The following is a 24,441-nucleotide window of genomic DNA, read 5'->3' on the forward strand; positions in this document are numbered from 1 at the left end:
ATCCTGCGTACAGAGATCTGTCCGAATAGATTCTGCAAGCAATACCACAGCAAGAATAAATTAGTGATTTATGACACCACATTAAAATTCTTAGTTGTCATGAGATACCCTGTTTGGATTTCTGAAACCACATCTTCTCGGCCTCTTTCAGCTGGGAAAGAAATCTAAGCATGAACCTTCTTTATACTTGAAGCCCAAAGCAATTAGCCTTTCAATTTAGCTAATTTACTTTTAAGCAGAGTTGTGCTTTCTGAGGAGCTACAAAGAAGTATTATATATAGCATACTGCTGTAGGTGAGAATGTGCAAATCTTTACTCAAAGGAAATAAGCTTTTGGTTATCCTAATGAATTAGTAATGGTTACACGAAGCATTCTTTTCCTAAGCACTGGTCTAAACTTTTGCAATGCCCATTCCTAATTAGTTCATACTTCAAAGAACCACCATGCTGGAAATGTGATTACAATACCAGCCCTGCATGGATCTCTGCCAGGTAAGCAAAACAGAAAACTTACCTTAACAACTCACGTTGAGCAAAGATAATTTTCTTTGTTAGCCTTTGGAAACAGTCAAATGAGTTATGGAAGAAATATAAAAATTAACTGGCTTTCTACATTGTTACATTTTCAATAAGGTTCATTCAGACAAGTGAGGAGAAAAAACAAATGTGAGAATCAAGACAGCGTTGAGCTGTACACTTCATAAGTACCTCTCATGAGGAAAAGCTATGCATGCAGATGGAAGAGCCAAGTCTCTGTGCCTAAGCTGGGGTCTCACATTGGAGCATAGTTCCTCAGTGCTGCCATAAAACACTCAAAAGAAGCAAACAACAAAAACCCCAACCAGTTCAAATATATCCGGAGCACTGTCTAAAAGGAACTCACTAGAATGATTTTGGAGAAGTCTTATGACCTTTCTTAGATTTTCAGACAGTATTTCCCAAACATAGATAAACTATGGAGAGGCATATGGTTTGCACCATCTGGGCAACAAGTTCTATTGGGATACTGCGGTGAACAGCATATGCGTAGTGCCTTGTGCTCAGTATCCTACAGTGTTAAAAAAGCACTAGAGACTATTTTGAAGCCAACCTTGAAAAATCGCCCATATGTGTAAGGGACCAATTTCCTTTCTTAAAGTGTGTTCCTCTTTCTTCTGGTACAAATCAAAACATAGAACTGCCATGTTTATTCTTTGTCTTGTTCTGAAATTCCTCAAGAAGGCATCACATTCTGCAGCGTCCCCACCAAGCTATTTGCTATCCCAAATTCTACGACCCACCAACTCTTCTTTACTTCTTTCAACTGCTCACAAAGCACACAATGTTTTGTTTCAAAACTACAGTAAAAACTGGATGGTTCAGAAGAGTTAATTCATTTTTATTCCTTGTATCACTTAAAGAATAACCAGTAAATCATGCACATCAACCAAACAGTTAAATACAGTGTTAGCCAGCAAGTTTTTTTATACTGGTTTAATAAGTGGCAATAAGAACTCGGTTTGCTATTCCCATACAAGCGAAGTTTTGAATGGTGTAGCATGACAAATGGCTGACAGCCCCTACACTAACACATTTCAGAATATTTAACATTTGAACAAGATTCTCTTTCTACTACGAAAACAGATGGTTGTTTCTCAACACAAACATTAGCTGTTCAGTACAAGGTAATTCATAAAATGGAAAATGTTCAAGTAGCTAGTATTTTGCTTTGTTCTACCAGCCCTGAAACTGTCCACTTCAAGGAAACCTGAAATTAGACCTACTGTACTGGACTGAGAGCTCAGCTGAACTGGAGTAAAGAAAATCACTCTGGATTTAGATTATACTAGACTGACTGCATTTGCATCTGTCCATGATTGTAGCATCTTCTAATTACAAGCTTTCCTCTTTAGGAAATCTTTACTTGCAGATTTTCTGTCTTTCTTAATATTAGCAATAATAGATTTATGCATCTTATTTGCCAAAGAGAAGGAATCTTGCCCTGAATTAATATATCTGACTACTGCCAAGAAGACTAATCAAGAGTGGAGTCTAAGCAGCAATCTTGGATTGTGCTTCACGAAGAGTAAATGGTTTTCTTATAACCCAATTTTGCTTGATGAACCATTTGAATAAGTTGTTACCTACTTCTTGGGAATCTGTCATTATACAATCACATATTACATTAGATTAATATGTGATTTATTAAGAATTTTTATCTGATTGTGGACAAACACGTATATACTCAAACATCCAACCTATAGTTGCACAGGGCTTTTGCTCTCTCCCTCCACGTTTGTAAGTCTACGAGAGAGTAGATCTGCCAGGAAAGCAGCTATTCAGTTTCCTTTAACCCAGCATCACTGATGGTCATTATCAGTTCACATTTAGATCTTATTTCATTCAGGAACTCTAATCTTTTATCAAAGCCCTAAACCACAAATATTCTGAAATTCTAAAGCAATGCTCAGGAAGAAAGGAAAAAAAAATAAAATAGACCTGAGATCTTGAATTACTTCCTTGTCAAACTAAACCAGGATTAAAATATCTCAGATGCCAAAATGCCAAGTAAGTAAGGCAGCCAGTAAAAAAAAAAAAACAACAACAAAAAAACCACAGAATTAAAAGTAGGATGCAACATCACCTCCACAAAAGTAGATCAAAATCATAAAACTGCTGAATTTTGTCAAGTTAAAATGAGGTGTTCAAGCATTTTCCTGAATGTATTCCCTATTTTGCCTGTTCTTTTACTTAATTAAAACGTGGGAACATTTTATCAATTACCAATTTAACAAAATATATTGTATTATATTGTCTAAGAATTTTCAAAGATCATTTTGTGTATCTTAAGAATTCTACAAAGTTGTATTTCTGTATTCTTGCATCTTTCCAAATATTTCACCTAAGTAAAAGGATTCTTATTGTATTCATCCACAGAAAAACGTCTAAATCGAACACCACAAAATGCTAATTAACCATATTTTACAATTCTAAAGATCAGAAAACAAATATATGAATGAAAAATAATGTTTAATTTGAATCTGTCTTCAATATCATATTCAAATAACTGCTTTTTTTTTTTTAAAGTACAAATTCATCTAGGATGTTTTAGATTATGTTTTCAAGCAAAAATTAATACCTCCATGTAAAGTAAATAACTTTTAAGTAACTAGAAAGTTGTTACAAAATAGAAGCATTTTCACTGAAGCATCTATTTTTATTACAAAAAAAAAAGTTTCAGGCATGAACTTGTGGGAATAAAGATCAAAATCCACTGACATAATGGGAGATTCCCACAGGGTGCTTGTATCTGGCTTTATCTCGCTTTATCTTGCTGGTTACTTTATCTTGCCTGAGCATTATCACATTTGAGGAGCATGTAAAGCTTTGGTCACAGAGAGCAAAAATCATTTCCTACCTTTCTCAAAAATACCAAGAATGCACCTACCCTAAAAGGAAGCCTTAACAGAAAGGCAGGCAGAGTGGACAGCCTTCATATTCATATAGCACAAGTCTGACAATACTAGAAGCTGAGTATAATTTGTAATGAAAAAAATCAGTAATTCAGGATACAGCATGATAATATTGTGAAAAGGCTCTTGAACACAAGAGCAAGGACTTTGAGGTCTATGTGGAATTAATATCTAAGCATGAACAAAGACCAAACAACATGAAAAAAATACCGTGAGACAGACACATCAGCTTGCTTGACTGAACTAAAAATATGAGGGAGAGAAAACCCTGCTCAAAACAGCAAGCATGGCCTATGGCCATGAAGACCAGCCCTAAGATGCTCCTCAAGAGGTGGTCCCAGGTGAGTCATCCTAAATAGACTGTCAACTGCCAAGTAAAATACTGATTCTTGTTTGGAAGTGAAAATATATTGAAAGCTACGCATCCTTTAAGTATAAAGGTAAAGACACATTTATGTGTCTTTATTATTATTTACTTATTAAGTATAAAGGTAAAGACACTATTACTAACAAGTTCAGATTTATAGTTAAGAGAACCACCCAGCTAGCGAAGTGACAGCCCTGAAGGGATCACCTAGCTTGAAGTCATCTGCAGGAATGGAAAAGGTTCAAGTTGGCTCTGTTTTGAACATATTGTTTCACTTTCCATTTTCCTTGTTTAAAAGAGCCACAATCAATCATATTTTGTGCTGACACAAAGCACAGAGATCCCTGGCATTGCTAAAGATATGAGACTGCTCAAATTCCACTTAGGCTTGCACAGATGTCTGCTCACCTCAAACTGTTGGTCACCACCAGCTTTTAGTGATCGCTGCTTGCAGAAAATCTATTCTACCTACCCTATTCCACACTAAAATGAGCACTTCAATTCATAAAGAGTGAGGCAGCTTTCTGCTGTTTTCACTGGTATTTCTCACCTCTATCTAGAAATAGTGTATGCATATGCTTCCAGGCTGCAGATAATCCACACCACTCTCCCCTCAATTCTTCAAAGAACCTGTTTGAGTGCACTTGCTTATACAAATTTGAAAGATAAATCCTCCTCATTCCTTTAAATTCCAGCAAATGTGATCATACTGTTGCATTAAGTGAGATTGAAAACTTTTGGGCATACCTTTCATGTAACATTCACATCTTACTTTTAAGCTGAAAAATACACCTTGAATTAAGATTCACATGGTTTTTTTTTTGTTTGTTTGTTTTTAAATCGTTCATCAGTATATTATTTGGATATTGTACTTAAGTGAAAGCATCTGAAGAGACTCAGATAACATATTGCTCTCATCCCCCAAAAGCTGTATATCAAAGAATGACTGGCAATTCCAACAGCATTAAACTGTACAAACATTTCAAACCCCACACCATTTTAGTACTCTGCATCAAGGAACTGGAAGCGCTGCAAAAAGAACAGTCAGGTCAGCTGTTTGAATCTGTAAAGAGAATACTGTTTTTTAAACTTTCAGCAGATACACAGACCAAGTGCAAATAAAACATGCTTTAACACTTAAAAACCAGATGCCTTAACCACAGTGGTTACATGGCAGATGCACAGATTTCCTTCTCTCCAACATGTTTATATTCAGTTCGTCCTAGAGCTTCATACTCGATTGGCTTTACCATCTAAAATAACCTACATAAAGATCTTGTCACATAAATAACAAGTGGTCTAAAGACAACTGATCTAAATAGTATTTCTCAAAATACGCAGATGAGAACAAACTAGTTCAGTGCATAGAGCCACAGAAAGGCTCAATGAGGGAAGCTGCACATGTGTATTCTTGTGGATCACCCTTATCTACTCCCATTTTCCCCTTCTCACAGATGGATGATGCACAGACACAACCATATGCACATCTACAGCAGAAAAATCTGCGCTCTTTCAAAGTCATTTTATAACTTTGGGTCCAAATTGTCCCCTTCCTTCACCTATTAACAAAACCTATACTGCCAGAACAAGGACATGTTTTATACCACAAATTTATGCTCATTATCAACATCAAGTATGACCCAATATGAGTCATCTAAACATTACCCCTGACACTGTCTCTAAGAATCAGAAGAGCTATTCTTATCACAGAAGCACCAACAATGACTAAAGGTCTGCCAGAAGTTCCACGCAAGTTCACCATCAAAGCTAAAACTACGGAAGAATCATCACCTTATACTCACCCATATGATGGAGATGGATCCAAGATACACAGATTCTCTCTGTGCTGAACACTGCATAACGTGAGGGTTTTGCAGTGCTGACTACATACCAACTGCAAGTGCTAACAAGCTGTGTCTTCCTTCGGACATTTACAAACATCAGAATGCTTATTCATGACAGTCCCACATATCATCTGCCATCCCAGATGGTGACTGGTGGGATGCTGATTTTGTCCTAAGGCAGTTACCACCCACCAAGATTTTATATGCAGGGCTAAACAAAAGCATGTGCCATCTGCTGTCAAGTTTTTGAGACTGCTAGGTTAGTTTAAGTTTATTTTAGATCAGACAGGTCAGGAGGCTGTAGCTCTCAAAATGCTCAGCAGAAGAAGGGTAAGTTGTGCTGTAACAGACACACAGTAAATCTCAAGAACGAGTTGCGAAGCATTGCTGGGCCCACCCCTTACACCTTGAGCACAGCAAAGGATTTTCACTGTCGTCAGTGGCAAAAGGCTCATGCAGCCCACAGGCACTGAGCAAACTGGAGGGAAATTGAGACCAGAAAACACGATTAAGCTCCGCAGAACTTAAAGACTTCTTTGGCCTGAAGAATTTTATTTTATTTCATTTCAGACATTTTCCTTCTTGCTGACTGGATGTTTTTTCTGACTCCTTTCCTTGTATTTCTCTACTGCTGCCATTCGGACAGGTTTTCTCCACCTTAGGATTTCTTTCCTGCTCTTTCCCTGTTCCCATATATCTGTAGATTCCTCTCATTCTCCTGTTCGTATGCTGTCACACTATATACACATATGAGAAAGTAAGGACAATTAAAAAGAAGAACCAGTGTGACCTCTTCTGCCTGCTTTACAAATCACATGTAGTTCCTCTTACTCCCTTCACCTGTCACATCTATTTATGGATGGTTAACAGAATACAGTAATCTCCCCAGTCAGGGACCATTAAGCTCTCAAATTACATAAAATAATGCTACACCTTCTTCAATCACCTCATTAAATCTCTTTTTGTATGTTAATACATAAAAATCTAAAGAAGTGGAGCAAATAAACACAGCCCTCAGCTTGTTTGTTTTTTTTTTTTTTTTTTTTTTGTTTGGTTGGGTTTTTTTTGGGGGGGGGGGGGGGAGGAGGGAGTTGTTGTTGTTTGTTTGTTTTCCCCAACATACCTAAGCCAACAGCCTGAAAACCTCTCACCTGAAGGAATTAATCCTTGCAAAAAAGTTACACCACTTATTCACAATGATGGAGAAACAATTACTGCTTCAGCTCACTCCTTAGGAACTGGGATTTCAAAACACATCTAAACTGCCTGTGAGTTAACACCAGAAGAACAGGGCACCAGAAGAACAGTGGAGAAGGAGCACTAAGGTCCAGTACTGCACAGTAATGATATCAGGGGTGCAGAGGTCTCTGCTGGGGCCTGGGCAGTCAGAGCCCCTGGTGCCACAGACCACGCCACCTCAGTTGTGCCCACTGGCACGCTCCTGGGAGCCTGGCAGCAAAGACTGAAGGCAGACAGCTCCAGCCAGCACAAGCACAGCACTTCCTGCATCCTTGGGACAGAGGCAGAAGTGCAAAATCCACAGAACAGTTTCCTCCAAGCTGTAGATTAGCTCTTCAGAAAAGATGGAGGACAACTAAAGATAGAAAATCTGGACAAGTACATGCAAAGAGAAGTCTTTGTCATTTCTCTCCATTCTAGGATGTACTGAGCAACCAAATGCAACAAGGGGCACAAGGTAGAGTTTCTCCATGCTCTCAGCCAAAGTTTCCTTAGACCTTCAAATTACTGTTTGCACAATCAGCAGCCCTGCACCAGTTTAAATCATATTAGACTGTTTCCTCTACTGCAGGGACCACAAATACCAATCTATGCGTAACTACTGCATCTACCTGTAAAGCACCCAGATTAAAAGTTGCCCACATAACCACTGAGTAATTAAAATGCAGTACCACAACAAAGTTACTTAACATAAAAAGATGTGACAAAGTTACACAACCTGCTCTTAGTCTTATACTGCCATCCTGCCAAGAACAAAGTTCTGGAATCTCTTTAAGGATATAAACATTCTTCTATCACACTGGAATCTGAACTCTTCACAGGAATTCTGCTCCCATAAAAACGTCGTTTTGAAAAGGGATAAATTTCTGATGAAGGCAGTCACACTGAAAATTGGCTGTTAATCTCCTCTGAATAAATATAACCCCTAGAAAGATGGAAGCATGAGCAGAATATTTTTTTGCACTTGAAAATGCTGAGGTGCAGAACAAGCAGCTTTCACTTTAGAGCTTACAGCTGAAGTTACCCTTTCAAAAGATCAATTTAGTCTCATAAGTTACTTCCCTCCAGTCATTCACTTTTCAAAGCCTTCTGCAACTTCAAGATTGCAGTAAAACTGACTCTTATATCCTGTTTCAGTAAATCTCTCCCTCATCCAGTCTCATTCCTTGGAGATGTTTGGTGTTTTCTCAACTTCATGAACACTCGCTAAGAGATGTATGGAACAGTAGACTTCATAATGCAATACATCCTTGTGATAAACAATTGCTCTGGTAGATCACCCAACTGATGAGGACCTTATTCGCTCATAGCAGTTTATCTAGTCCATCTGTGCTTTGCTAAAGAACTGATGCTAGGGAATCAAATACAATTTCTGCTATTAGACAGTTTTAAATACAGCATTATTGCCTTAAAAAAAAAAAAATCCAGCTGGCTGAATACGCCTTCTATGCTGACATCAATGTGACAACACCAAACACTTGGAAAGTTTCACTCAAGAAAAACTAATTTATCAATTTGAAGTCTCCCTTTCTTATGACACTCCACTAACCCTTCCATAGCTGCTAGCTCTCAAAATTGTTTTCTTGAAGCTTTAAGCATTTCTCTTAGGCCTGGTTCACGCAGTTATAAAAACCCTCCGGGAAATGTAGGGTTTTTTTGTTTGTGGTTTTGTTTTTTTTTTTTTTTAATATCCCTCTAATCCTTGCAGAGAAGACTGGAAACATGAACTCTGAAGACTTAAAAACTAGATGGGAATTAAAGAGAAACCTATTTCATTTTTCTTCTAGGACCTGACAAAGGATTTTTGAATGTTTGGAGCTGGCATTATTTCTGGCAGCTAACCAGGAGTGTTGCAGCTCCCTTAGTCAGGCACTTGAGAAATCCTGTACTGCCACTGTGTTTACTGCTGTAAACACAGAGCTTTAAAAAGACCCTCAAATCTAGTCCTCTTATACCCTAGTCTTTATCATTTAGCACCATGTTTAATGCCACTTCTCCTATACCGGGACTTTAGCTTCCACCATTCATGCTAGTAAGATGGTCCAAAGTTGCAAGTCTCCAACAGTCACATCTGTCCTTGGTCATATGAACTGCTCATGGGTGATATCCTGACACTTGCTCTGGGACAGTGCTAACTTTGGGTTTAAAGTTCTTCAATGTGTGCAGGGAAACAAATAACATTTACTTTTTTTTTTTTTTTTTTAAATACAGCAAAAGCAAGCGTGTCCTCTTCCCCCATGTTCAACATCCCCCTTCCATTACCCTTTATACTAAGACTAAGGAAGACTCTCCATAAAAACTAGGATCTCCCTTTCCCTTATCAGAATAACTCTCTGCAGCCATCTCCACCTGAACTTATAAGGGCAGCAATTAAAGCAGCTCCCTGTATTCTAGACAATTACACATCACTTTTGTAATTCCATATCCCTAAAAATCAGGAAGTTCAGGCATCACCATTCACTTACTGACACACTTATAAACAATACAGAAATCAATTTTTGGTTTTTTTAATCACAATTCATTAGGTGCAGCAATTAAATAACTGGAAAGAAACAGCAAGAATCCTCAGTTATCATAATTCATTCCACTTATGCTAAATGGCTGATTCAGCCAGTAAACAAACCACTAATTAAATGACACTTGTTGTTTTTAAATATTTATTGGCCTTTTACCGACGATACACAGACAAAACCCAGTTCCATCATCAATGGAAACAGATTGTCATTTTTCCACAGGAAATCACATGGGAAAGCAACTCAGAGAGTTCAGAGACATGACAAAATACACCCATAAAGAACATTACAGATATAGTTTCAAAAAAAAAAAAAAGTATCCCCCACTAGAAAATCCTGTTTAGTAGACAGAGTTTTTACTATAAATGAATCTATTTAGTTGCCATTCTTATTGTTCAGAAATTGCATAACCACTGAATAGCATCCTTATATACTGTTTGAGTACTTTCAGACAAGCATCACAAATGAAAATATGGAAAATTTTACAACTCTAAATATTATAGAAGCAACTTCCAAGTTTCACATTTCCCCTAAATTTAAAAGAAGAATCAAACTTGATACTAAGGAGTAAGGCGACAGTTTTGGATTCTGAGCCCTTTAAACCAACAAGGTCTACCATTCAGAGGCTGTTCTTGAACTACATTAATATTGCCCAAGTCTCCTCAATCCTGCTAATGATTTACCTGGGGCTTTGGCTCAGATAGCAATTCTAACTGAGCTAGCAAAGATCAACAAATATTTTGGGCTGTATCCTCAACTTCACCCTGTCTTCTTTGATATACGAAAAAATCAGAAGATTTTTAAAAAGAGTGAGAAGAGGGAAAACAAAGAGCCTTAAAAATAAATAAAGCAACCACAAAAGCAAACATCAAGCAGTAAAGAGAAAGAAGCATAATAAGAGCAAACTCAACACAAGTACAGCAGAACCTTCAACTGCAGTATGACTGTAACCTAATACTGATCAACCTCAACTCCTTGGCTTCTGAAGATACTCAAGATTCTACTGCAAATTTGTCTTGATTCAACATGAGAGTTATGGGTTAGACACCATTTGCATTTTATTTAGTTTTTCACCGCACACTTGTGGTCCACCCTTACATTCCTCATACTGCAAAGATTCCCAGAAACAATTGGAGTATGTGAAGAACAGCAGCAAGCCCATGCCTACCCTTGAGTTTCCTCAGCTTCATAAATGCCAATGGCCAAAAAATTTACACAGCTGATCACCTGTGGATTAACCACATACGAAGTGTCGACATTTGTAAGACATACTCTTTCAACACCAGAAACAAAATTTAACAGGTTTGTCCACCCTGCCTCAGCACAGACCCAAGTTTGTGCACATCTCCCTGAGCAGGTACAACACAAAATTCCATATGCTCGGCCCAACAATAGTAAGCACACACATATGAAATATATATGGTACCTTGTCACTTTGTCTCACATTACCCTCTCCATGAAACAGCACTAACAGACATTCTGTTACCTGGATGCACAAAAAAAACCTCAGCTTTATTCCTAAAAAAAACAAAAACAAACAAAAAAAACACACACACACTATATATATATATATATATATCTGCAATTTGGTTTCCATTCACTATAAGCCTGTTATATTCAGCTTTTAGTGAGAACATTACTACATGCCGAACTCTAAGCAGTGTCTACTGCATCAATACGAGAACAAATTAAGATAAGAGACTTCACAGAATCCAAACCCAAGAAGAGGCAGGCCACAGTTCTTTGACATGGTTTTCTAAGGGCATTTCAGACTGTTATAGCAAAGATGATCAAGGGCTCCTGTAAATGTGCATTGAACATCTCCTCAGTTCTGCTAAGTCCACCAATAACTTCTTACCTAGAAGAGGCTCCCAAGCTTTCTTTTGAGTTATGCTGCGAATCCAGAGGACAGGGCCCATACCTACTTATGCCTGCGACATTACATGAGCTTCTGGACTTGAGGCTACACAGAAAGGACAAAACACAGCTCTCGAGGGTACATTGCCCAGGTGATCTGAAGGAATCCTGAATAGGAGGAGAGAAACTAGCCACCTGCATTTTCCAGATACAAACATTGATAATCTGTAACAGAGTCATTCTAAAGGATCTTAATGCTTCCAATGTCTGAATGCTTGGACCGTAAACAGTAATTTAGGACCATTTGATCTTTTCTGCTGCTGACTTTCCCAATCCAGACAGATGGATCAGAGAATTGCAAAGCTAGATTACTTTCCTTTTTTCAGTCAATCATCCGATTCCTTTCATGAACATGCTTATTTCAGGGTATGCACAAATTGTAGAGGAAGATCTAACAGAGAACCTGAAACTGTGCAATCATTTAACTTCTTACTAATAAAAAACATGAACAAGGAAGAACACTAGCTGATTTTCCTTAGCTAATTCAGACTAGTGTACTGCAGTACAGGGAAAGAAAAATATTACGGTTTTTATGGACATTGAAGAAATAACAGTGATCTTGCTAACGGAAAATGGGATAGAAATTTAATCAAAGAAAGCCATATGGAATAGCTGTATTCTCTAATGGAATAACAAATCATATTCCAAATTAATTCTTGTGCAATAGATATAGTTGGGAACAAATAAACCAGTGTCCTAAAACTCTGTCGGAGAGAGAACTCATTTGGGAACTACAGCTGTTGTGCTTTAGAGATTTGGATTAAAATCCATCATTATCTTTCAGTTAATACTCTTTCACTGACCAATCAGCAGTCATATGGTGTTTACCAACCCTGGTCACTTAACCCACTTGAATGGCATTTGTGCTATAATTTGTACTTCAATACAATCAGATTACTTCTAATCTAAATGATTCGTATCCTTTATGGGACAGATAAACACTAATCCCAAGGTTCCTAAAACACTGTAAGCCTAAACACTGCTAGTACAGCATTCAGTGTCTGCAGTTTTAATGGAAGTATTTCAATCAAACTTGGAAATATTTCATCACTCAGACCCTGTCTTTTAAATGCTTGTTCTAACATTGTTACGTAGACGTGATTCATCAGCAAAAAAAACACACTACTCAGATAAAACCAGCAGCTAGTAATCATGTCAATGTGTATATACTACTTTTTAATCAAATTATTTCACAGGAAATAATATTTAAAGTAAACTAAGCAATGAGGAATATTTTAGATCTTTATGTTGAGCAAGGTATTACATGTGGTAATGGCCCACTGTCCCAAGCTCATGGTTGAAAACACCCTTCACTCTGGAACAATTTTCCAAGGACTGAGCAGTTAAAATGCCCTCTATCATTCGTGTTCTTCAGTTAATCTTGGGTGACACTTGAAAGAAATTGCACTGCAACACAAGTCCAACATCCAATTACATTTGCCAGTAATACGCTTAGGCTCTGATCTCACACAGGTGGATCAGTGCCCATGTGACAAACTCCTTCAGAAAGGAGGGACCCACAGACACAAGAGCATCTGCACGACTACAGGTACATCAGTGTATGTACCTTGACAAACACTGGTGGTGGGAAGAAGAATCCCAAAGTTCAGTAATAAACAATGGGTGAGAGCAGGTACACAAACATCTAACTACATAGGAGTATTATCTGTGTAACCCTGTGTATTGTATTCACATACACAAAAAAGTGATATATTTTTTTACCTAGAAAAACGGGTAACTAACATTCCAATTTCCTATAAAACATCCCCTTCAAAAAGATAACTGATTGTATGTCAAGTTAAGGAGAGAGAAATATACTTGAGAATTGGATAAATCATTCCTAAGGAAAAATTTAAAATAAGATTTTAATTTAGAAGATGTTAGCAGCATCATAGCTAGTACCTTATGTAAATCTAAATATATTTACTTACAATACATTAGCTCAAGTGCCTGTATTTCATATCAGCAAAGCCTCTTTTCTAGTTGCTGGACTAAACTAGAAAGAGAAAGTCCTTTTTTTCCCCCCCCAGTGTCTCACACACACAGAACAGCTCTCAGCTGTGACCTTAGCCTACCTTGTAGTGACAAATGAATGAACACCCACAAAAGGACCTATGAACCACCACCACTGCCAAAACTTTACAGTTAAGAAGCAAGCCTGATGCAATAACTTTCTAAAAAAAACCCAGTGATTTTAAAAGGAGTGATGCAGATCATCTAGTTCAGCACGACTGATCATAAGAGGCACTGCACTGAAAAACCCTCCATGCTAACAGCAAGCACGTGTAGAGTTACATTGTGAACAGCACGTACACTCCTTATCCTGGGCACAACACACCTCCAGAAAAGCCTAGTAGAAATTACAGCTTGTTGGAAATATTCCAGGAGAAGTAACAAACTTCAGAAGTCACACATGTGTGACTATCACAACCATTAAATCTAGTAAAAATTCAGAATTAACCATTCTGAATTTACAGTATTGCGCTTAAAAAAAAAAATAAAAAAAAAAATCACATTCACAGTACAGAAGATGTTGAAAAGACAAATATTCAAAAATTAACATCATTAGAGAAACTTCAGGCCTAAGAGTAACATAATGCACGATAACTGCTTTGCACACAAAATATACCGAAGTAGACAAAAAAAAAAAAAAAGCTATTTGGGAATGGGATCCAATAAATAAAAGCTTCTTCAAAACCCCTAAGCTAACAAAAATTGCTGGCTTGTAGAGGGTTTTTCTCCTTATTGCTGGAATACTAATTCTCTCACACTAGGAAAAAGTTAGAGCTACACTGAGAATATATGGGATATCTGCATTAAAGTAAGTTTGAACATGAAAGATCACGTGTATTTCTGTTCTTAGCTGCTATGTTTGTGCTTTATGGAAGAGCCACATTCCCTCCTCGCTCCAGTGAATTGGATATGTGACAAGGAAGCAAACAACTGTAAGTCACAGGAGCATGGGCTTTTCTGTCCTTGTCATAATAAATGAGAAGATGCTTATAGCTGCCTTCTTCTCCTCCCATCACACTAGTCACCCAGCTAGAGAAAGCATTAAACAATTGAAGGTGTGAACCCAGTCTAGATTTCCACCCCATTAAGTCATACATCATTTTTACCTAGGAGTCAGAGAGCTATAATCATATGAGACAGAATGAGAACTAATTAACAGATCACCTAAGCAAATAATTTTGCATTGTTGCACATTAGAGAGCTTTAAAATCAGCCAAATTTTCTGTAAAATATTCTCAAATATTGAAAGACACTTCAAGCTGATAGGGTTCCCTCCCCTAAGAGATGGCCATTACCATGTGAAAAATACTTAATTTCTTAGCATAGAAACCCCATGAAACTCTGAGTAAGGCTTTTGTTTCTTTTTTAATAACACTTAACTCTGTCTTGCACACCAGTTGAGGTGCAGCTTTGTTTACAGCCTTTGAGCGTAGTCAATTTTTTTCCTATAAGACCAATCTCCTATGCTTTTTAAAAAATACACAATCCAAGAAATCTAAACATACACTAATGCAAAGCATTAATCAAACACACCTAAATCTAGCAGTTAATTTTACCTTCAGAGTGTTCACAGGATTCCTTTGCCAACAAGCTATGGTTTCCTCAGAAAAACAAATTCCTTGCACCAGATCTCTCATTCAGTGCAATTACATGGTACAACATTTTCTTTGAAGGTTAGAGGGAAATCTGTTACAGACATATTAACTGAAATAAAAGAAGATTACAGCCCTTTTAAGCACACGTAATATTACTGTAGTACCTAGAGCCTCTGTTAGGGAGTAAGAAACCTATTATCCCATGATCACATAAAAATAGAGCATGAGGATGATCCTCTAAATCAAAAAGCATTTTCTCCAAGGGATTTTTATATGTAGGTATGGATATGCATTTTACTTTTATTCCTTCTCCATTTTCTTTTTAATGATGTAATGATTGAAGCTACAAAAGAAACTCATTTAGTAGTTTTTTAAAATAATTACATTCATCAATCACACTAACGCCTTCCTGCAAGACATATTCAAGTGCTTCTATAGCAGACTTACAACTTATTTTCAAAAATTTGGTTTCCCACCAGCACCTTAAAATAAGAAAGATCAAATGTTCTTCCATCCTGAAGCATACACAGATTTCACAACTAAACCTTAAAAATAAAGTGCTTTTTAAAAATTATTATTATTCTGCTGAATTTAATAAAAGGGTATGGAAAATGTTCTTAAAATAGTTTTAATTCAGGATTGAGTGAATGGAAGAAGGGCTCAAAGACATTTTTATTAAAGATACGGCAAGCATTCATCAAAGGATTCATATTTTACTGATATTCCAGTGAGTCTGTGCTTACTCTAACTTTTAGAGATGGGCTGCAATGAGGGAGAGGGATATGGTCAAATGCTAAGGGCAGGCAAGGCACTGCAGGGGCAGGAAATTAGAAAAGTCAAGAAGTGCCACTACCTGAAGGAAAGGGCAGAGCCCAAGGCATCAGGTTGCCTGATGGGAGGACAGGAGACATGCCAGGGTCAGGAGCAGTAGCAACAAGTGACAGAAGCTTTGCAGCCTATGAAGCCCAACTTGCTTTGCAGGCTCCTTTGATTCCACTCAAGTGCAAGCTGAAACCGTCAGTTTAAACGGCACAAGATAATCCTCTGGTTCAATGCCAGCAACTTTATAGAAATTTAAAAGTATATTTGTTTGTTACAGTACATCACCAACATGAAAATAATTTGAGGATTCTTACAATCTGCCAAGAAGGAGGAGGAAAAATGACAAGAGCAACACAAAAATCAGTGACAGCCGTGGATTTGGCACTTAGAATAGTTGAACATATATTATCAAAAGCATTCAAAAACTTGGATGCAGCATCACACAGAACATGCTCTCCACCTCTACAAAAACAGTAATTCCATACAAAACCACATTATTGTCATAAATGTATTTATACAGCATGAAAGCAAGTTTGCCATGACCCCCAACACTCAGCATGAAACAAGCTGTTGACTCCAAATTCCCCTTTACAGATCCTACAGTTATCAATGACCACATGGTTAAATAAGCCTCTGAGCGGGAAGAGACTGCGGAGCTGCACGCAGAGATTACAAACCCCACGCGCTCCTGTTGGCCACAGACTCCTTGCTGCCCTCTGTGTCATCTGGTGCTTAAAACAAGCATGGGCTTTTTTTTTTTTTTTTTTTATAAATGTTCACTAAATCAGATTAGGATAAAGCTCCTCCTCTGAACAAGGGGGAAGTTTTCTTGTCCCTGTCAAGACTTAGATGCCCACATGAATTGTAAAGAAATTCAAATCTTTTCTCACAGAACTACTGCACAGAAACTTGATCAATATTCTGATTTAGAGTTGGGAAAGAAAGGTGAAAAGCCATTAAGAGCTAGAAATAACATAAGAGACCCACAGGGTTCCTCTAAGGGCAAAGGTTTTTCATGCTTTTATGCTACAAAAACAAAGCTCCACTAAGTCACATGCAGAAATTTTGGCAAGTGTGAACTGAAAGGGTTAAAAGAAGCATTACAGCATTCCTGCTTTGCATGCCTTGCTCTTCCTCCCAATCCTGTATGACTTAGGCAATAAATTGTAATTACAAAAGAGTTGGGAGCCATCACATTTACAGAGTTAACATATGGTATTACAACAGCATTGACAATATAATCAAATTATGACATTAGTTCTGTCAACGTTTGTTATTTCTGATCATCAGCACAACTGTCTTTGATGTTTGCTGAAGTTCCTAAAGCTCCATTTTCTGGTTTCTTAAGCTATTTTTGCACTACTCTTGGCTTGGAGAGACTAACCTACATGCTGAGGAGAGACAGCAGAATTTGATTTGAAATGTTTCCTCAAATCTTGTTGAAAGAGAAAGAAATTTCCAGTGGGGGTGGCTGTTGCACAGCCTTTTAAGAATTTAACTTTCTCAAAAGAATCTGCCACCTGCCTGCAGTGAAGAGGTCTCACATCAGATTTGCTCCAGCCAGACTAGTAAAGCTATAGTAGTCTCAGGTACTTCTGTGAGAAGAGATTTCTATCTAAATAAAAAAAAAAAAAAAAAGTCATGTGTTGTCATGTGTTTCCAAAAGCATTAATTTGGAGCAGCTGAGTACAATATAGAACAGGACAATAGCACCAAACATCCCTACTCATACTAAAGCAATTCATATTCTTCTGCATTACTTATAGGACTGGGAGGGCCATCGTTCCACTTCAGCTGCCCCAAACCTTGTAACTATAATATGATTCTATTGCTTTTGAAAGGTACATAGTGTCTAAAAGAACATAAGAACATGCTGAAGTTTTCTAGAATAGGATCTGATCACATCCGAGTAAATACCAGCAAAAAAAAAAAATACAAGAATCAGATAAAGCTCATCAAGCCTCACCTCTTATGTCCTAATACGGTAGTATGAAGTTCATTTCTCCCTTGCTCCAGCCATTTCATAACCTCCAGAAGCAATGCTCTGTATCTAAACATCTGAAAAGTGCTTAGAAATGACACAAGACTTACCAAAATTATTCCTTAGAATTGAATTTAGAGGTTTTAAAGTTCACTTTTGAAAAATAAAATAAAGAATACATCTTCATAAAGAATACTGAGCTCTTTAAGTTACAACATCATATTTCCTCTTCTCACAAACTGGAGAGGAGTCAAGACTCTCTTACACAGAGACCTCTTTCACAGAGCTGCTAGCAACGCTTAGCAAGTCACTGAAGTCAAGCCTTCCTCCATCACTAATTGTGCATGCCTTTCCTGGGAGCCCAGCTTGATAACAGAGCTCTAGTTTACAGACATGCTGAGCACTCACACTATAATGCAAGGCAACACAAGCACTGCCACAAACACACTGCATCACTCTGAGCATTGGCATAGCAGCTCTCATAACTCCCCAGCTGAGCATGTGACACTGCTGCTGACCTTCCTGTGTTAGCTCCTCATCTACTCGGGGAGAAGGCCCCCTCACAGAAGCATTGCAAATTTTTTTATTTTTTATTTTTTAATATCACTAATCCTGCATTACTTATCCTGTTAACACAGCCTGGTGGAAGTCCCACAGAAAGAAAGCAAAAATGATTCACGGTTGTATGCAATGGGCACACAGACAACATTTCTCATGCTTCCTAATTTTCCAGTAGTTAACTTTACAAGTTCTATGCTGCTGCTGTCTGTTATAGGTACAATAAAGGTATGCTTGTTTTGCTGATTAGCAAGGAAGCAGGTGAAACATCAGAAGGCATTGACAATGCAGAGGCCCCCAGCCTCAGCAAAACCCAGCTCTGACACAGAGTGCCCCCACACTGCAGAAGAGACTGCAAAAACAGACAAAGGCAGAATCTTCACCTGTAAAGCTTTGACACTGATTTATAAGGGGTTTTCTTAATTAGTAACATGTATTAAATAACTTCATTTTAAAAGACAGATGACATGCATGTAGGCACACACATTTGCAATTCCAAGTCAAAGGTTCACCATCCAATTATTAGCTGGTAGCCAAAGGAAGCAAGATTAAGCAATTTTTTTCTTTGTCATATGCAGTCATGCAAAGATAGAGACCAGGTACTCTTCTGCTGGCTTCTATTAGCATTTCCATTATAAAATCCCATTAGGAGGTTCTAATACTTTCTTTAGAAGCCTTGCTGACCAGGGCAGAGTACACACAGTTTGAGAGCGTTTACTTTATACCCTAACCAAACTCATCTTCTCAGGGATAAGTCCTGGTAATGAATTTCTATGCTCAAAGTTATTTTCTTTCCCTGACTTGGAAAAATAAAGTCATTTTCAGACCTGATAGTTGTAATAGAAACAAACACTGAAAAAGCAAGCCAAGGTGCATAAAAATCACATTATAGTTTAAGGATCAATGGTATGACAAACAGCATTAGTACAGTGTGATTCAAAATGAGGGGAGAAGAAAAAAACTAATTAATCTTTGAAGTTCTATCAAATTGTAGTAGAACTAAAGAGACCTGATAGTCTACTATATTCAAATGGGATGCCCCAAGCCCTCTCATTTTGGCATCTCTGCAGCAAATAGGTAAATCTCCAATAGGAAACTAAGAGTAATGAAACACTATCCAATGTACTCCAGAATAAATCTTCACCAACACAACAACCCATCACTCGTCATCAAGCAAAACAGCCTGGAAAAGGTCTGGAGAACCATGAATGAAGAGATGCAATTATGCATATCCTGCATTCTGCCACAGAAGAATGTGCATTCAATGTCAATTTGTAAATTGAAAACTACTTATGCAGTCTCTCTGTTTGAGACCGACTTTAAAGCCTATAAAATGAGTCCTAAACAAAGAAAGCTATGTAAATGAAAAGACAAACACAAGACAAAAAGGACTTTAGGTGTCTAAATAAGTACAAGCGGAAGCAAAAGTTTTTTTGTTTTTTTGTTTTTTTGTTTTTGTTTTTTTTTTTTTTGCTACTTCTGCCCCTTAAATTCCCACATTATAGATTTTTAACACTAAAAACATTGTTGCCAATAAACAAAGTGATAGAGAGTAATCCCAAGGAATCAGGCATTTTTGATGTTCCCCTACCAGGCCAACATACTCATACCCAAGCAATCATCAATAACATAAACAGTGCAATTGAACTAGATGTGCAGTAGCACCACCTGCCCTTTAAAGATCTGCCTGGCAGTGCAACAGTAGCAAAATAGTAAGGTGCCAGTTTCGATAAGAAAAGGATTGGAACTGCACTGATACAATTAGATTGGTTTACAAGGCTTCTATTTTTACAAGCCTTGGCAGATCAAGTTCTCTAATGAATTTTTAACACATCAATTAATATGTTTATAGAAAGCAATGTCAGCTTTAGCTCACATGTGAGAAAAATCACAGTTGCATGTAGAATGCACAACATATACGTGACGATTCTACACTTCACAATGTAGAGATATTCAAAAGAATTACTGAGGACAATCTGATGAGAACACTCATCTGTAAAGGAAACACAATAATGCTGTGGAGGTTAATGGGAACGAATCATCACTATGGAAATACATCAGCTTATCTTCAACAAATGAGATGAATTGCAAAACAGAAAAGGGTTGGGTTTTTTCTTAGTGGTTTTGGAAGGATTGGGAGAGGCACAGTAAGACCCTGACCTCCTGTCATTAAAAACACATTATACTGAAACAAAACACTCGGTGCTTTCTTATCCTGCAGTTTACCAACATGCCACTGATGCCAAGAATTGTACTGGAACACCAGATACTGTTTTTTAGCACTGTCTCCAACAAGGTAGAATGCAGTCAAATGACTGCACTATGCAGACTTCATTTTTTACTTAATTCCCTGACTCGCCCTGCGCATTGCATAAAAAGTGAAAACAGATTATTTTATGAAAAACATTAGTTAAAATCTTTACAACAGAACTTTTCAAAGTGTTTAAAAGAAGGCATATAAAAGCATTTTGCTTTAAAAAACATTTTCATTTGTTAAGAAAATACAAAAGCCAACTTCCCATAGAAAGATTAAATGCACTTTCTGGAGCTGCAGTACAAAGAGGAGTTTTATCTCTGAAGAGAATCTGTGCATTTTACACTTGTGAGCAAAACCGGAATAGAAAATAGTCCTTTGACTAATTCCTGCAGTGCCTCTGTAGAGCTAGGCAAGCAGAGTTCCTGGGGCAAACCCACCAAGCTATGCAGCTAGTGGGATGTTAGGATCACACAGGAGTGAAGTTCCTGTAATTCCTTCAGCTTGCTGCGAATTTGCCAACCTGAGGGAACACAATGCCTGTGTGGTCTGGATTTGGGTATATTTCCCTTAAAACCACTGAGATATCGTAGCATTTAGGCACCTACCTCTGCCTTCACTGTGTCAGAGGCAATACAGGCTCACATCTGGTAAGAGCTTCCTCTTTGTACCACGATGGCTGACAGACATTAAGTACTACCATTTTCTGAATGAAATGAAATACTTCAGTTCTGTAACTTCTGGTCTGCTACAAGTTAACACTGAAGGAATGCTGATGGTTTTAAAACAAACTGATAACAGAACTTCAGAATGTAAGCTATCCAAACTGTGATTGTCTTTTCTTCCTATTAACTACAAATGATTTAAGCTTTGCAGCATATCTCAGCACACAAGAATAAACACTGCACTCAACTTTTGTTACAGCCCAGCACAGCCTGACAGACATTTTAAGGTTTGAGACAGCCACAGCTGTTCCATATGTTCATTTTTAAATCAATACTACCACCTCATCTCATAGATTTTCAAATTCATAGAGCAAATACTCACAAACCACAGTCCCTTGTGATAACCTGAAGAGCAAGGACGGCAGTGACACTTCAGCATCTGTTAGGTTTTATGCAGCAACCCTCATTGCTGTTCGAAATCTAACGACTTCCCAGCTAATTAGCTAACAAGCATACACTCCTTTCAAAGATTATTATCCTCTGCAGGGCTTTTTCCTGCTCTTATGCCATGTTATCCCTGAACAAACGTAGTCAAGTAGGAAGACATCCTCTCAATTAAAACTTCACTGAAGAAATCCAAGAGGGAAATGAGATGGGAACAGCTAAGACGAGTCGCTTAGGACAGGCTGAGCTGGTGTGATACAGCCATTGCCTCCGGTGGCAGAGACCAGCACAGAACAGAGGGGCTGGGACGGCTCCAGCCGAGGTATAAGGAGGTGAGATCACAGAATCCCCTGATACTGCCTCAGTTTAGTTAACACTTCTGAGTTTAAGCAAGCATCCTTCATATTACTCATCAGGGAAAAGCACAGGAACTTGGTACCTTTATGAAGATACCATGTAAGAAGATCGTTTCCTTTTTAATTTCTTACCACTTCATGGATTATTTAAACAAATAATAGAAAAAAAAATGTTAGTGTAACCAATTTCACAATTCCATTTCATGTCTGCCTGGCAGCTACCACACCAAACCCTGCTCACTGTAAAAGGCACGAGTTATGGAAAAGCCATGTAAGGATCCCAAACACCAGAAGGGCTCAGAATGAATTTGCAGCCATGGAAAAACACCTTAGCACTCAAAAAGCAGAAAAAAAAAAAACAAACCACCTTCCTCTAAGCAGCGCACTGACCTGATGAGTGGGAGAGAACAGCAACAGAACTCATTTGAGAAAGGAGAAACAACATAACCCAGGCAAACCCCTCCCAGGCCGGCTGAGCTCTGCACACAGGCAGCGCTCCCCCCTCACCGGTCTCCGCGCACCAGGCAGGCCGGCCGGCTGGCTGCTGGTGGGGCTGCTGCCCGCTGAGGCGCACGGCGCTGCCCCGCACAACGGAGCGCACACCCCGCGTGCCAGCCGCCCTCAGGTCCGTGCTCGCACCGTTACATGTGGCCTTATGGTGCAGCTCCTGCACTGCTGTGTCGTGTTGCATTCAGGCATGAGAACGTGCGGGTTCTGGACAGTAACAGGGCTGGTTTTATACCTTGTGCAAGATATCACTGATACTGCAGCAAAGAGGACGCAAGCAATACTATTTCTGCTACCGCTTTCCCAGTAAGCAGCAGCTTGCTGCAGTTAGACGCTCACTTTTAAGATGTATTTCAACTTCACAGAGCTTTAGAACTACCTCCCATCCCAGCTTCCCCACGCCGCTCGTGCTCAAAGCGAAGACCCCGTGCCCACACCGAGCCCCGCGGGGCGCTCATCCCGCAGCACTGCCGCGTGGGCAGGAAAGTTCTGCCGCTTCCCCGGCACGAGGGCGCTCGCGGCTGTGCGCGCGCCCACCAGCACCGCGGGGCTCGCGACGGAGACACCTGTGCTGCCCAGAGCCCGCGCCGGCCCTTGCTCACCGGGACGGCTCCTTGACAGAGGTCAGTTCCGTCTTCCCTAAAGGAATCCACCTGCCCCGAAACCTGGGCGATGCCCGCTGAGCTACGCGAGCGAGGATAGCGGATCTCCGTCCCGCCCCGGGAACGGCACAGCCCGCACCCCGAGACGCGGAACGGCTACACGCTCAGCGCTGACCTACTTAGGGCTCGCCTCGCGCTCTCCCCACTCAGACTCGCGGTTGCGGGAGACGCCGCGGAGGAGCGGGAAAGCCCGGCCCGCCGCCGCTCCTCACCTGCGCAGCCCCGTCCCCATCCCGCCGTGACATTGAGCAAGGTCCCCGCCGCGCCAGCCCTTACCTCAGCAGCCGGCTTTAGGCGAGCAGCGCGGTGCCGGCGGGCGCGGCAGTCCGGCTCTTCCTCAGGGGAGGGCACGCGTCCCAACTCCGCCGGACCCCGGCGGTTCGCTCGCTGCCACCACCCCAGCGCATGCGTCCGACGGCCCGCCCCGCCTCAGCCGCTCAGGTGCGGGCGGACCAAAGGGTGGGAGCGATCTACGTGCTTGATTCCTCTGCTAAACAAAAACGTTGAGAGTGGGTTGGAGAAAACCCGCTTGCTGGGTCTTTTCTCAGCTCGTGGAGAACACTTAATACCGTTCCGAATTGCCTCATACTTTGTTTGTGCTCCTGTGTTCAATGGGCTCTTTCATAATTCAAGAATTTTTCCGAGTTTGAAGTAGCCTTCCTGTTAGAACATGAAATCTGAAGTAAATAGCCCTTCCTCTGGTCCGTTACCTCCCACAAACTCCTCGCAGAGCAGAGATCTGAACTCTAACCTGAAACAGCTGGTGGCCTTGAAACATTTTCTGATGCATCCCTACGGTGAGAAAGGGAAGCTGAGAACAGCTTCTTTTGTTTGTGTGTTTGCCCAGACATTCTGAGTTTGTCTGAGGTCCTCGTGGAAGGATGGATGACATAATGGGAAGAATCCATCACTCAAACTGGTCACACTGGGACGTTGGTGGAGGAGCTGTTGGTGTACCCCTCCCCTGTAGTAACTCAGCTCAGGGAAATGATGAAGGCCGGCTGGTGCAGGTAAGTCAGACACAAAGTATCCATCACGGATGATCCACCAAAGGAATGTCCTGTGTGACTGCACACTGGCAATATCCAGCATGTCGATATTTGTTTATCTTTTTAGTCCATTCCAAAACAAACTTGACGTAGTCTTGAGTAACAGTTTCCAAAATACAATTGAAAAGCTCCAAATCTATCAGGCTTAAAAAAAATCAGAATTTTTCTCTTCGTATCCAGCTGTTAAGTCCTATTGTAACGAA

General features: G+C 39.5%; 1 protein-coding gene across 4 annotated transcripts in view; it reads right to left on the reverse strand.

The window, feature by feature from the left end:
- The window catches only part of ZNF385B (zinc finger protein 385B), a 153,287-nt gene extending 129,364 nt beyond the window's left edge, over positions 1–23,923 (reverse strand). Inside the window, exon 1 of one of the 4 annotated variants that reach the window (XM_048953867.1) lies at positions 23,466–23,923. Coding sequence is in view for 1 of the 4 variants with exons in the window: in XM_048953865.1 (XP_048809822.1) it covers positions 5,622–5,760 (139 nt within the window). In the remaining 3 variants the exon portion in view is untranslated. Of the gene's footprint in view, positions 1–5,621; positions 5,761–22,410; positions 22,432–23,401 lie in introns of those variants that run through there. The other 3 variants (XM_048953868.1, XM_048953866.1, XM_048953865.1) reach the window with 3 other exon arrangements.
- Between the last annotated feature and the right edge of the window lie 518 nt (positions 23,924–24,441).

The sequence above is a fragment of the Lagopus muta genome, chromosome 8, assembly GCF_023343835.1.
Source record: "Lagopus muta isolate bLagMut1 chromosome 8, bLagMut1 primary, whole genome shotgun sequence".
In the NCBI taxonomy this organism is placed as follows: Eukaryota; Metazoa; Chordata; class Aves; order Galliformes; family Phasianidae; genus Lagopus; species Lagopus muta.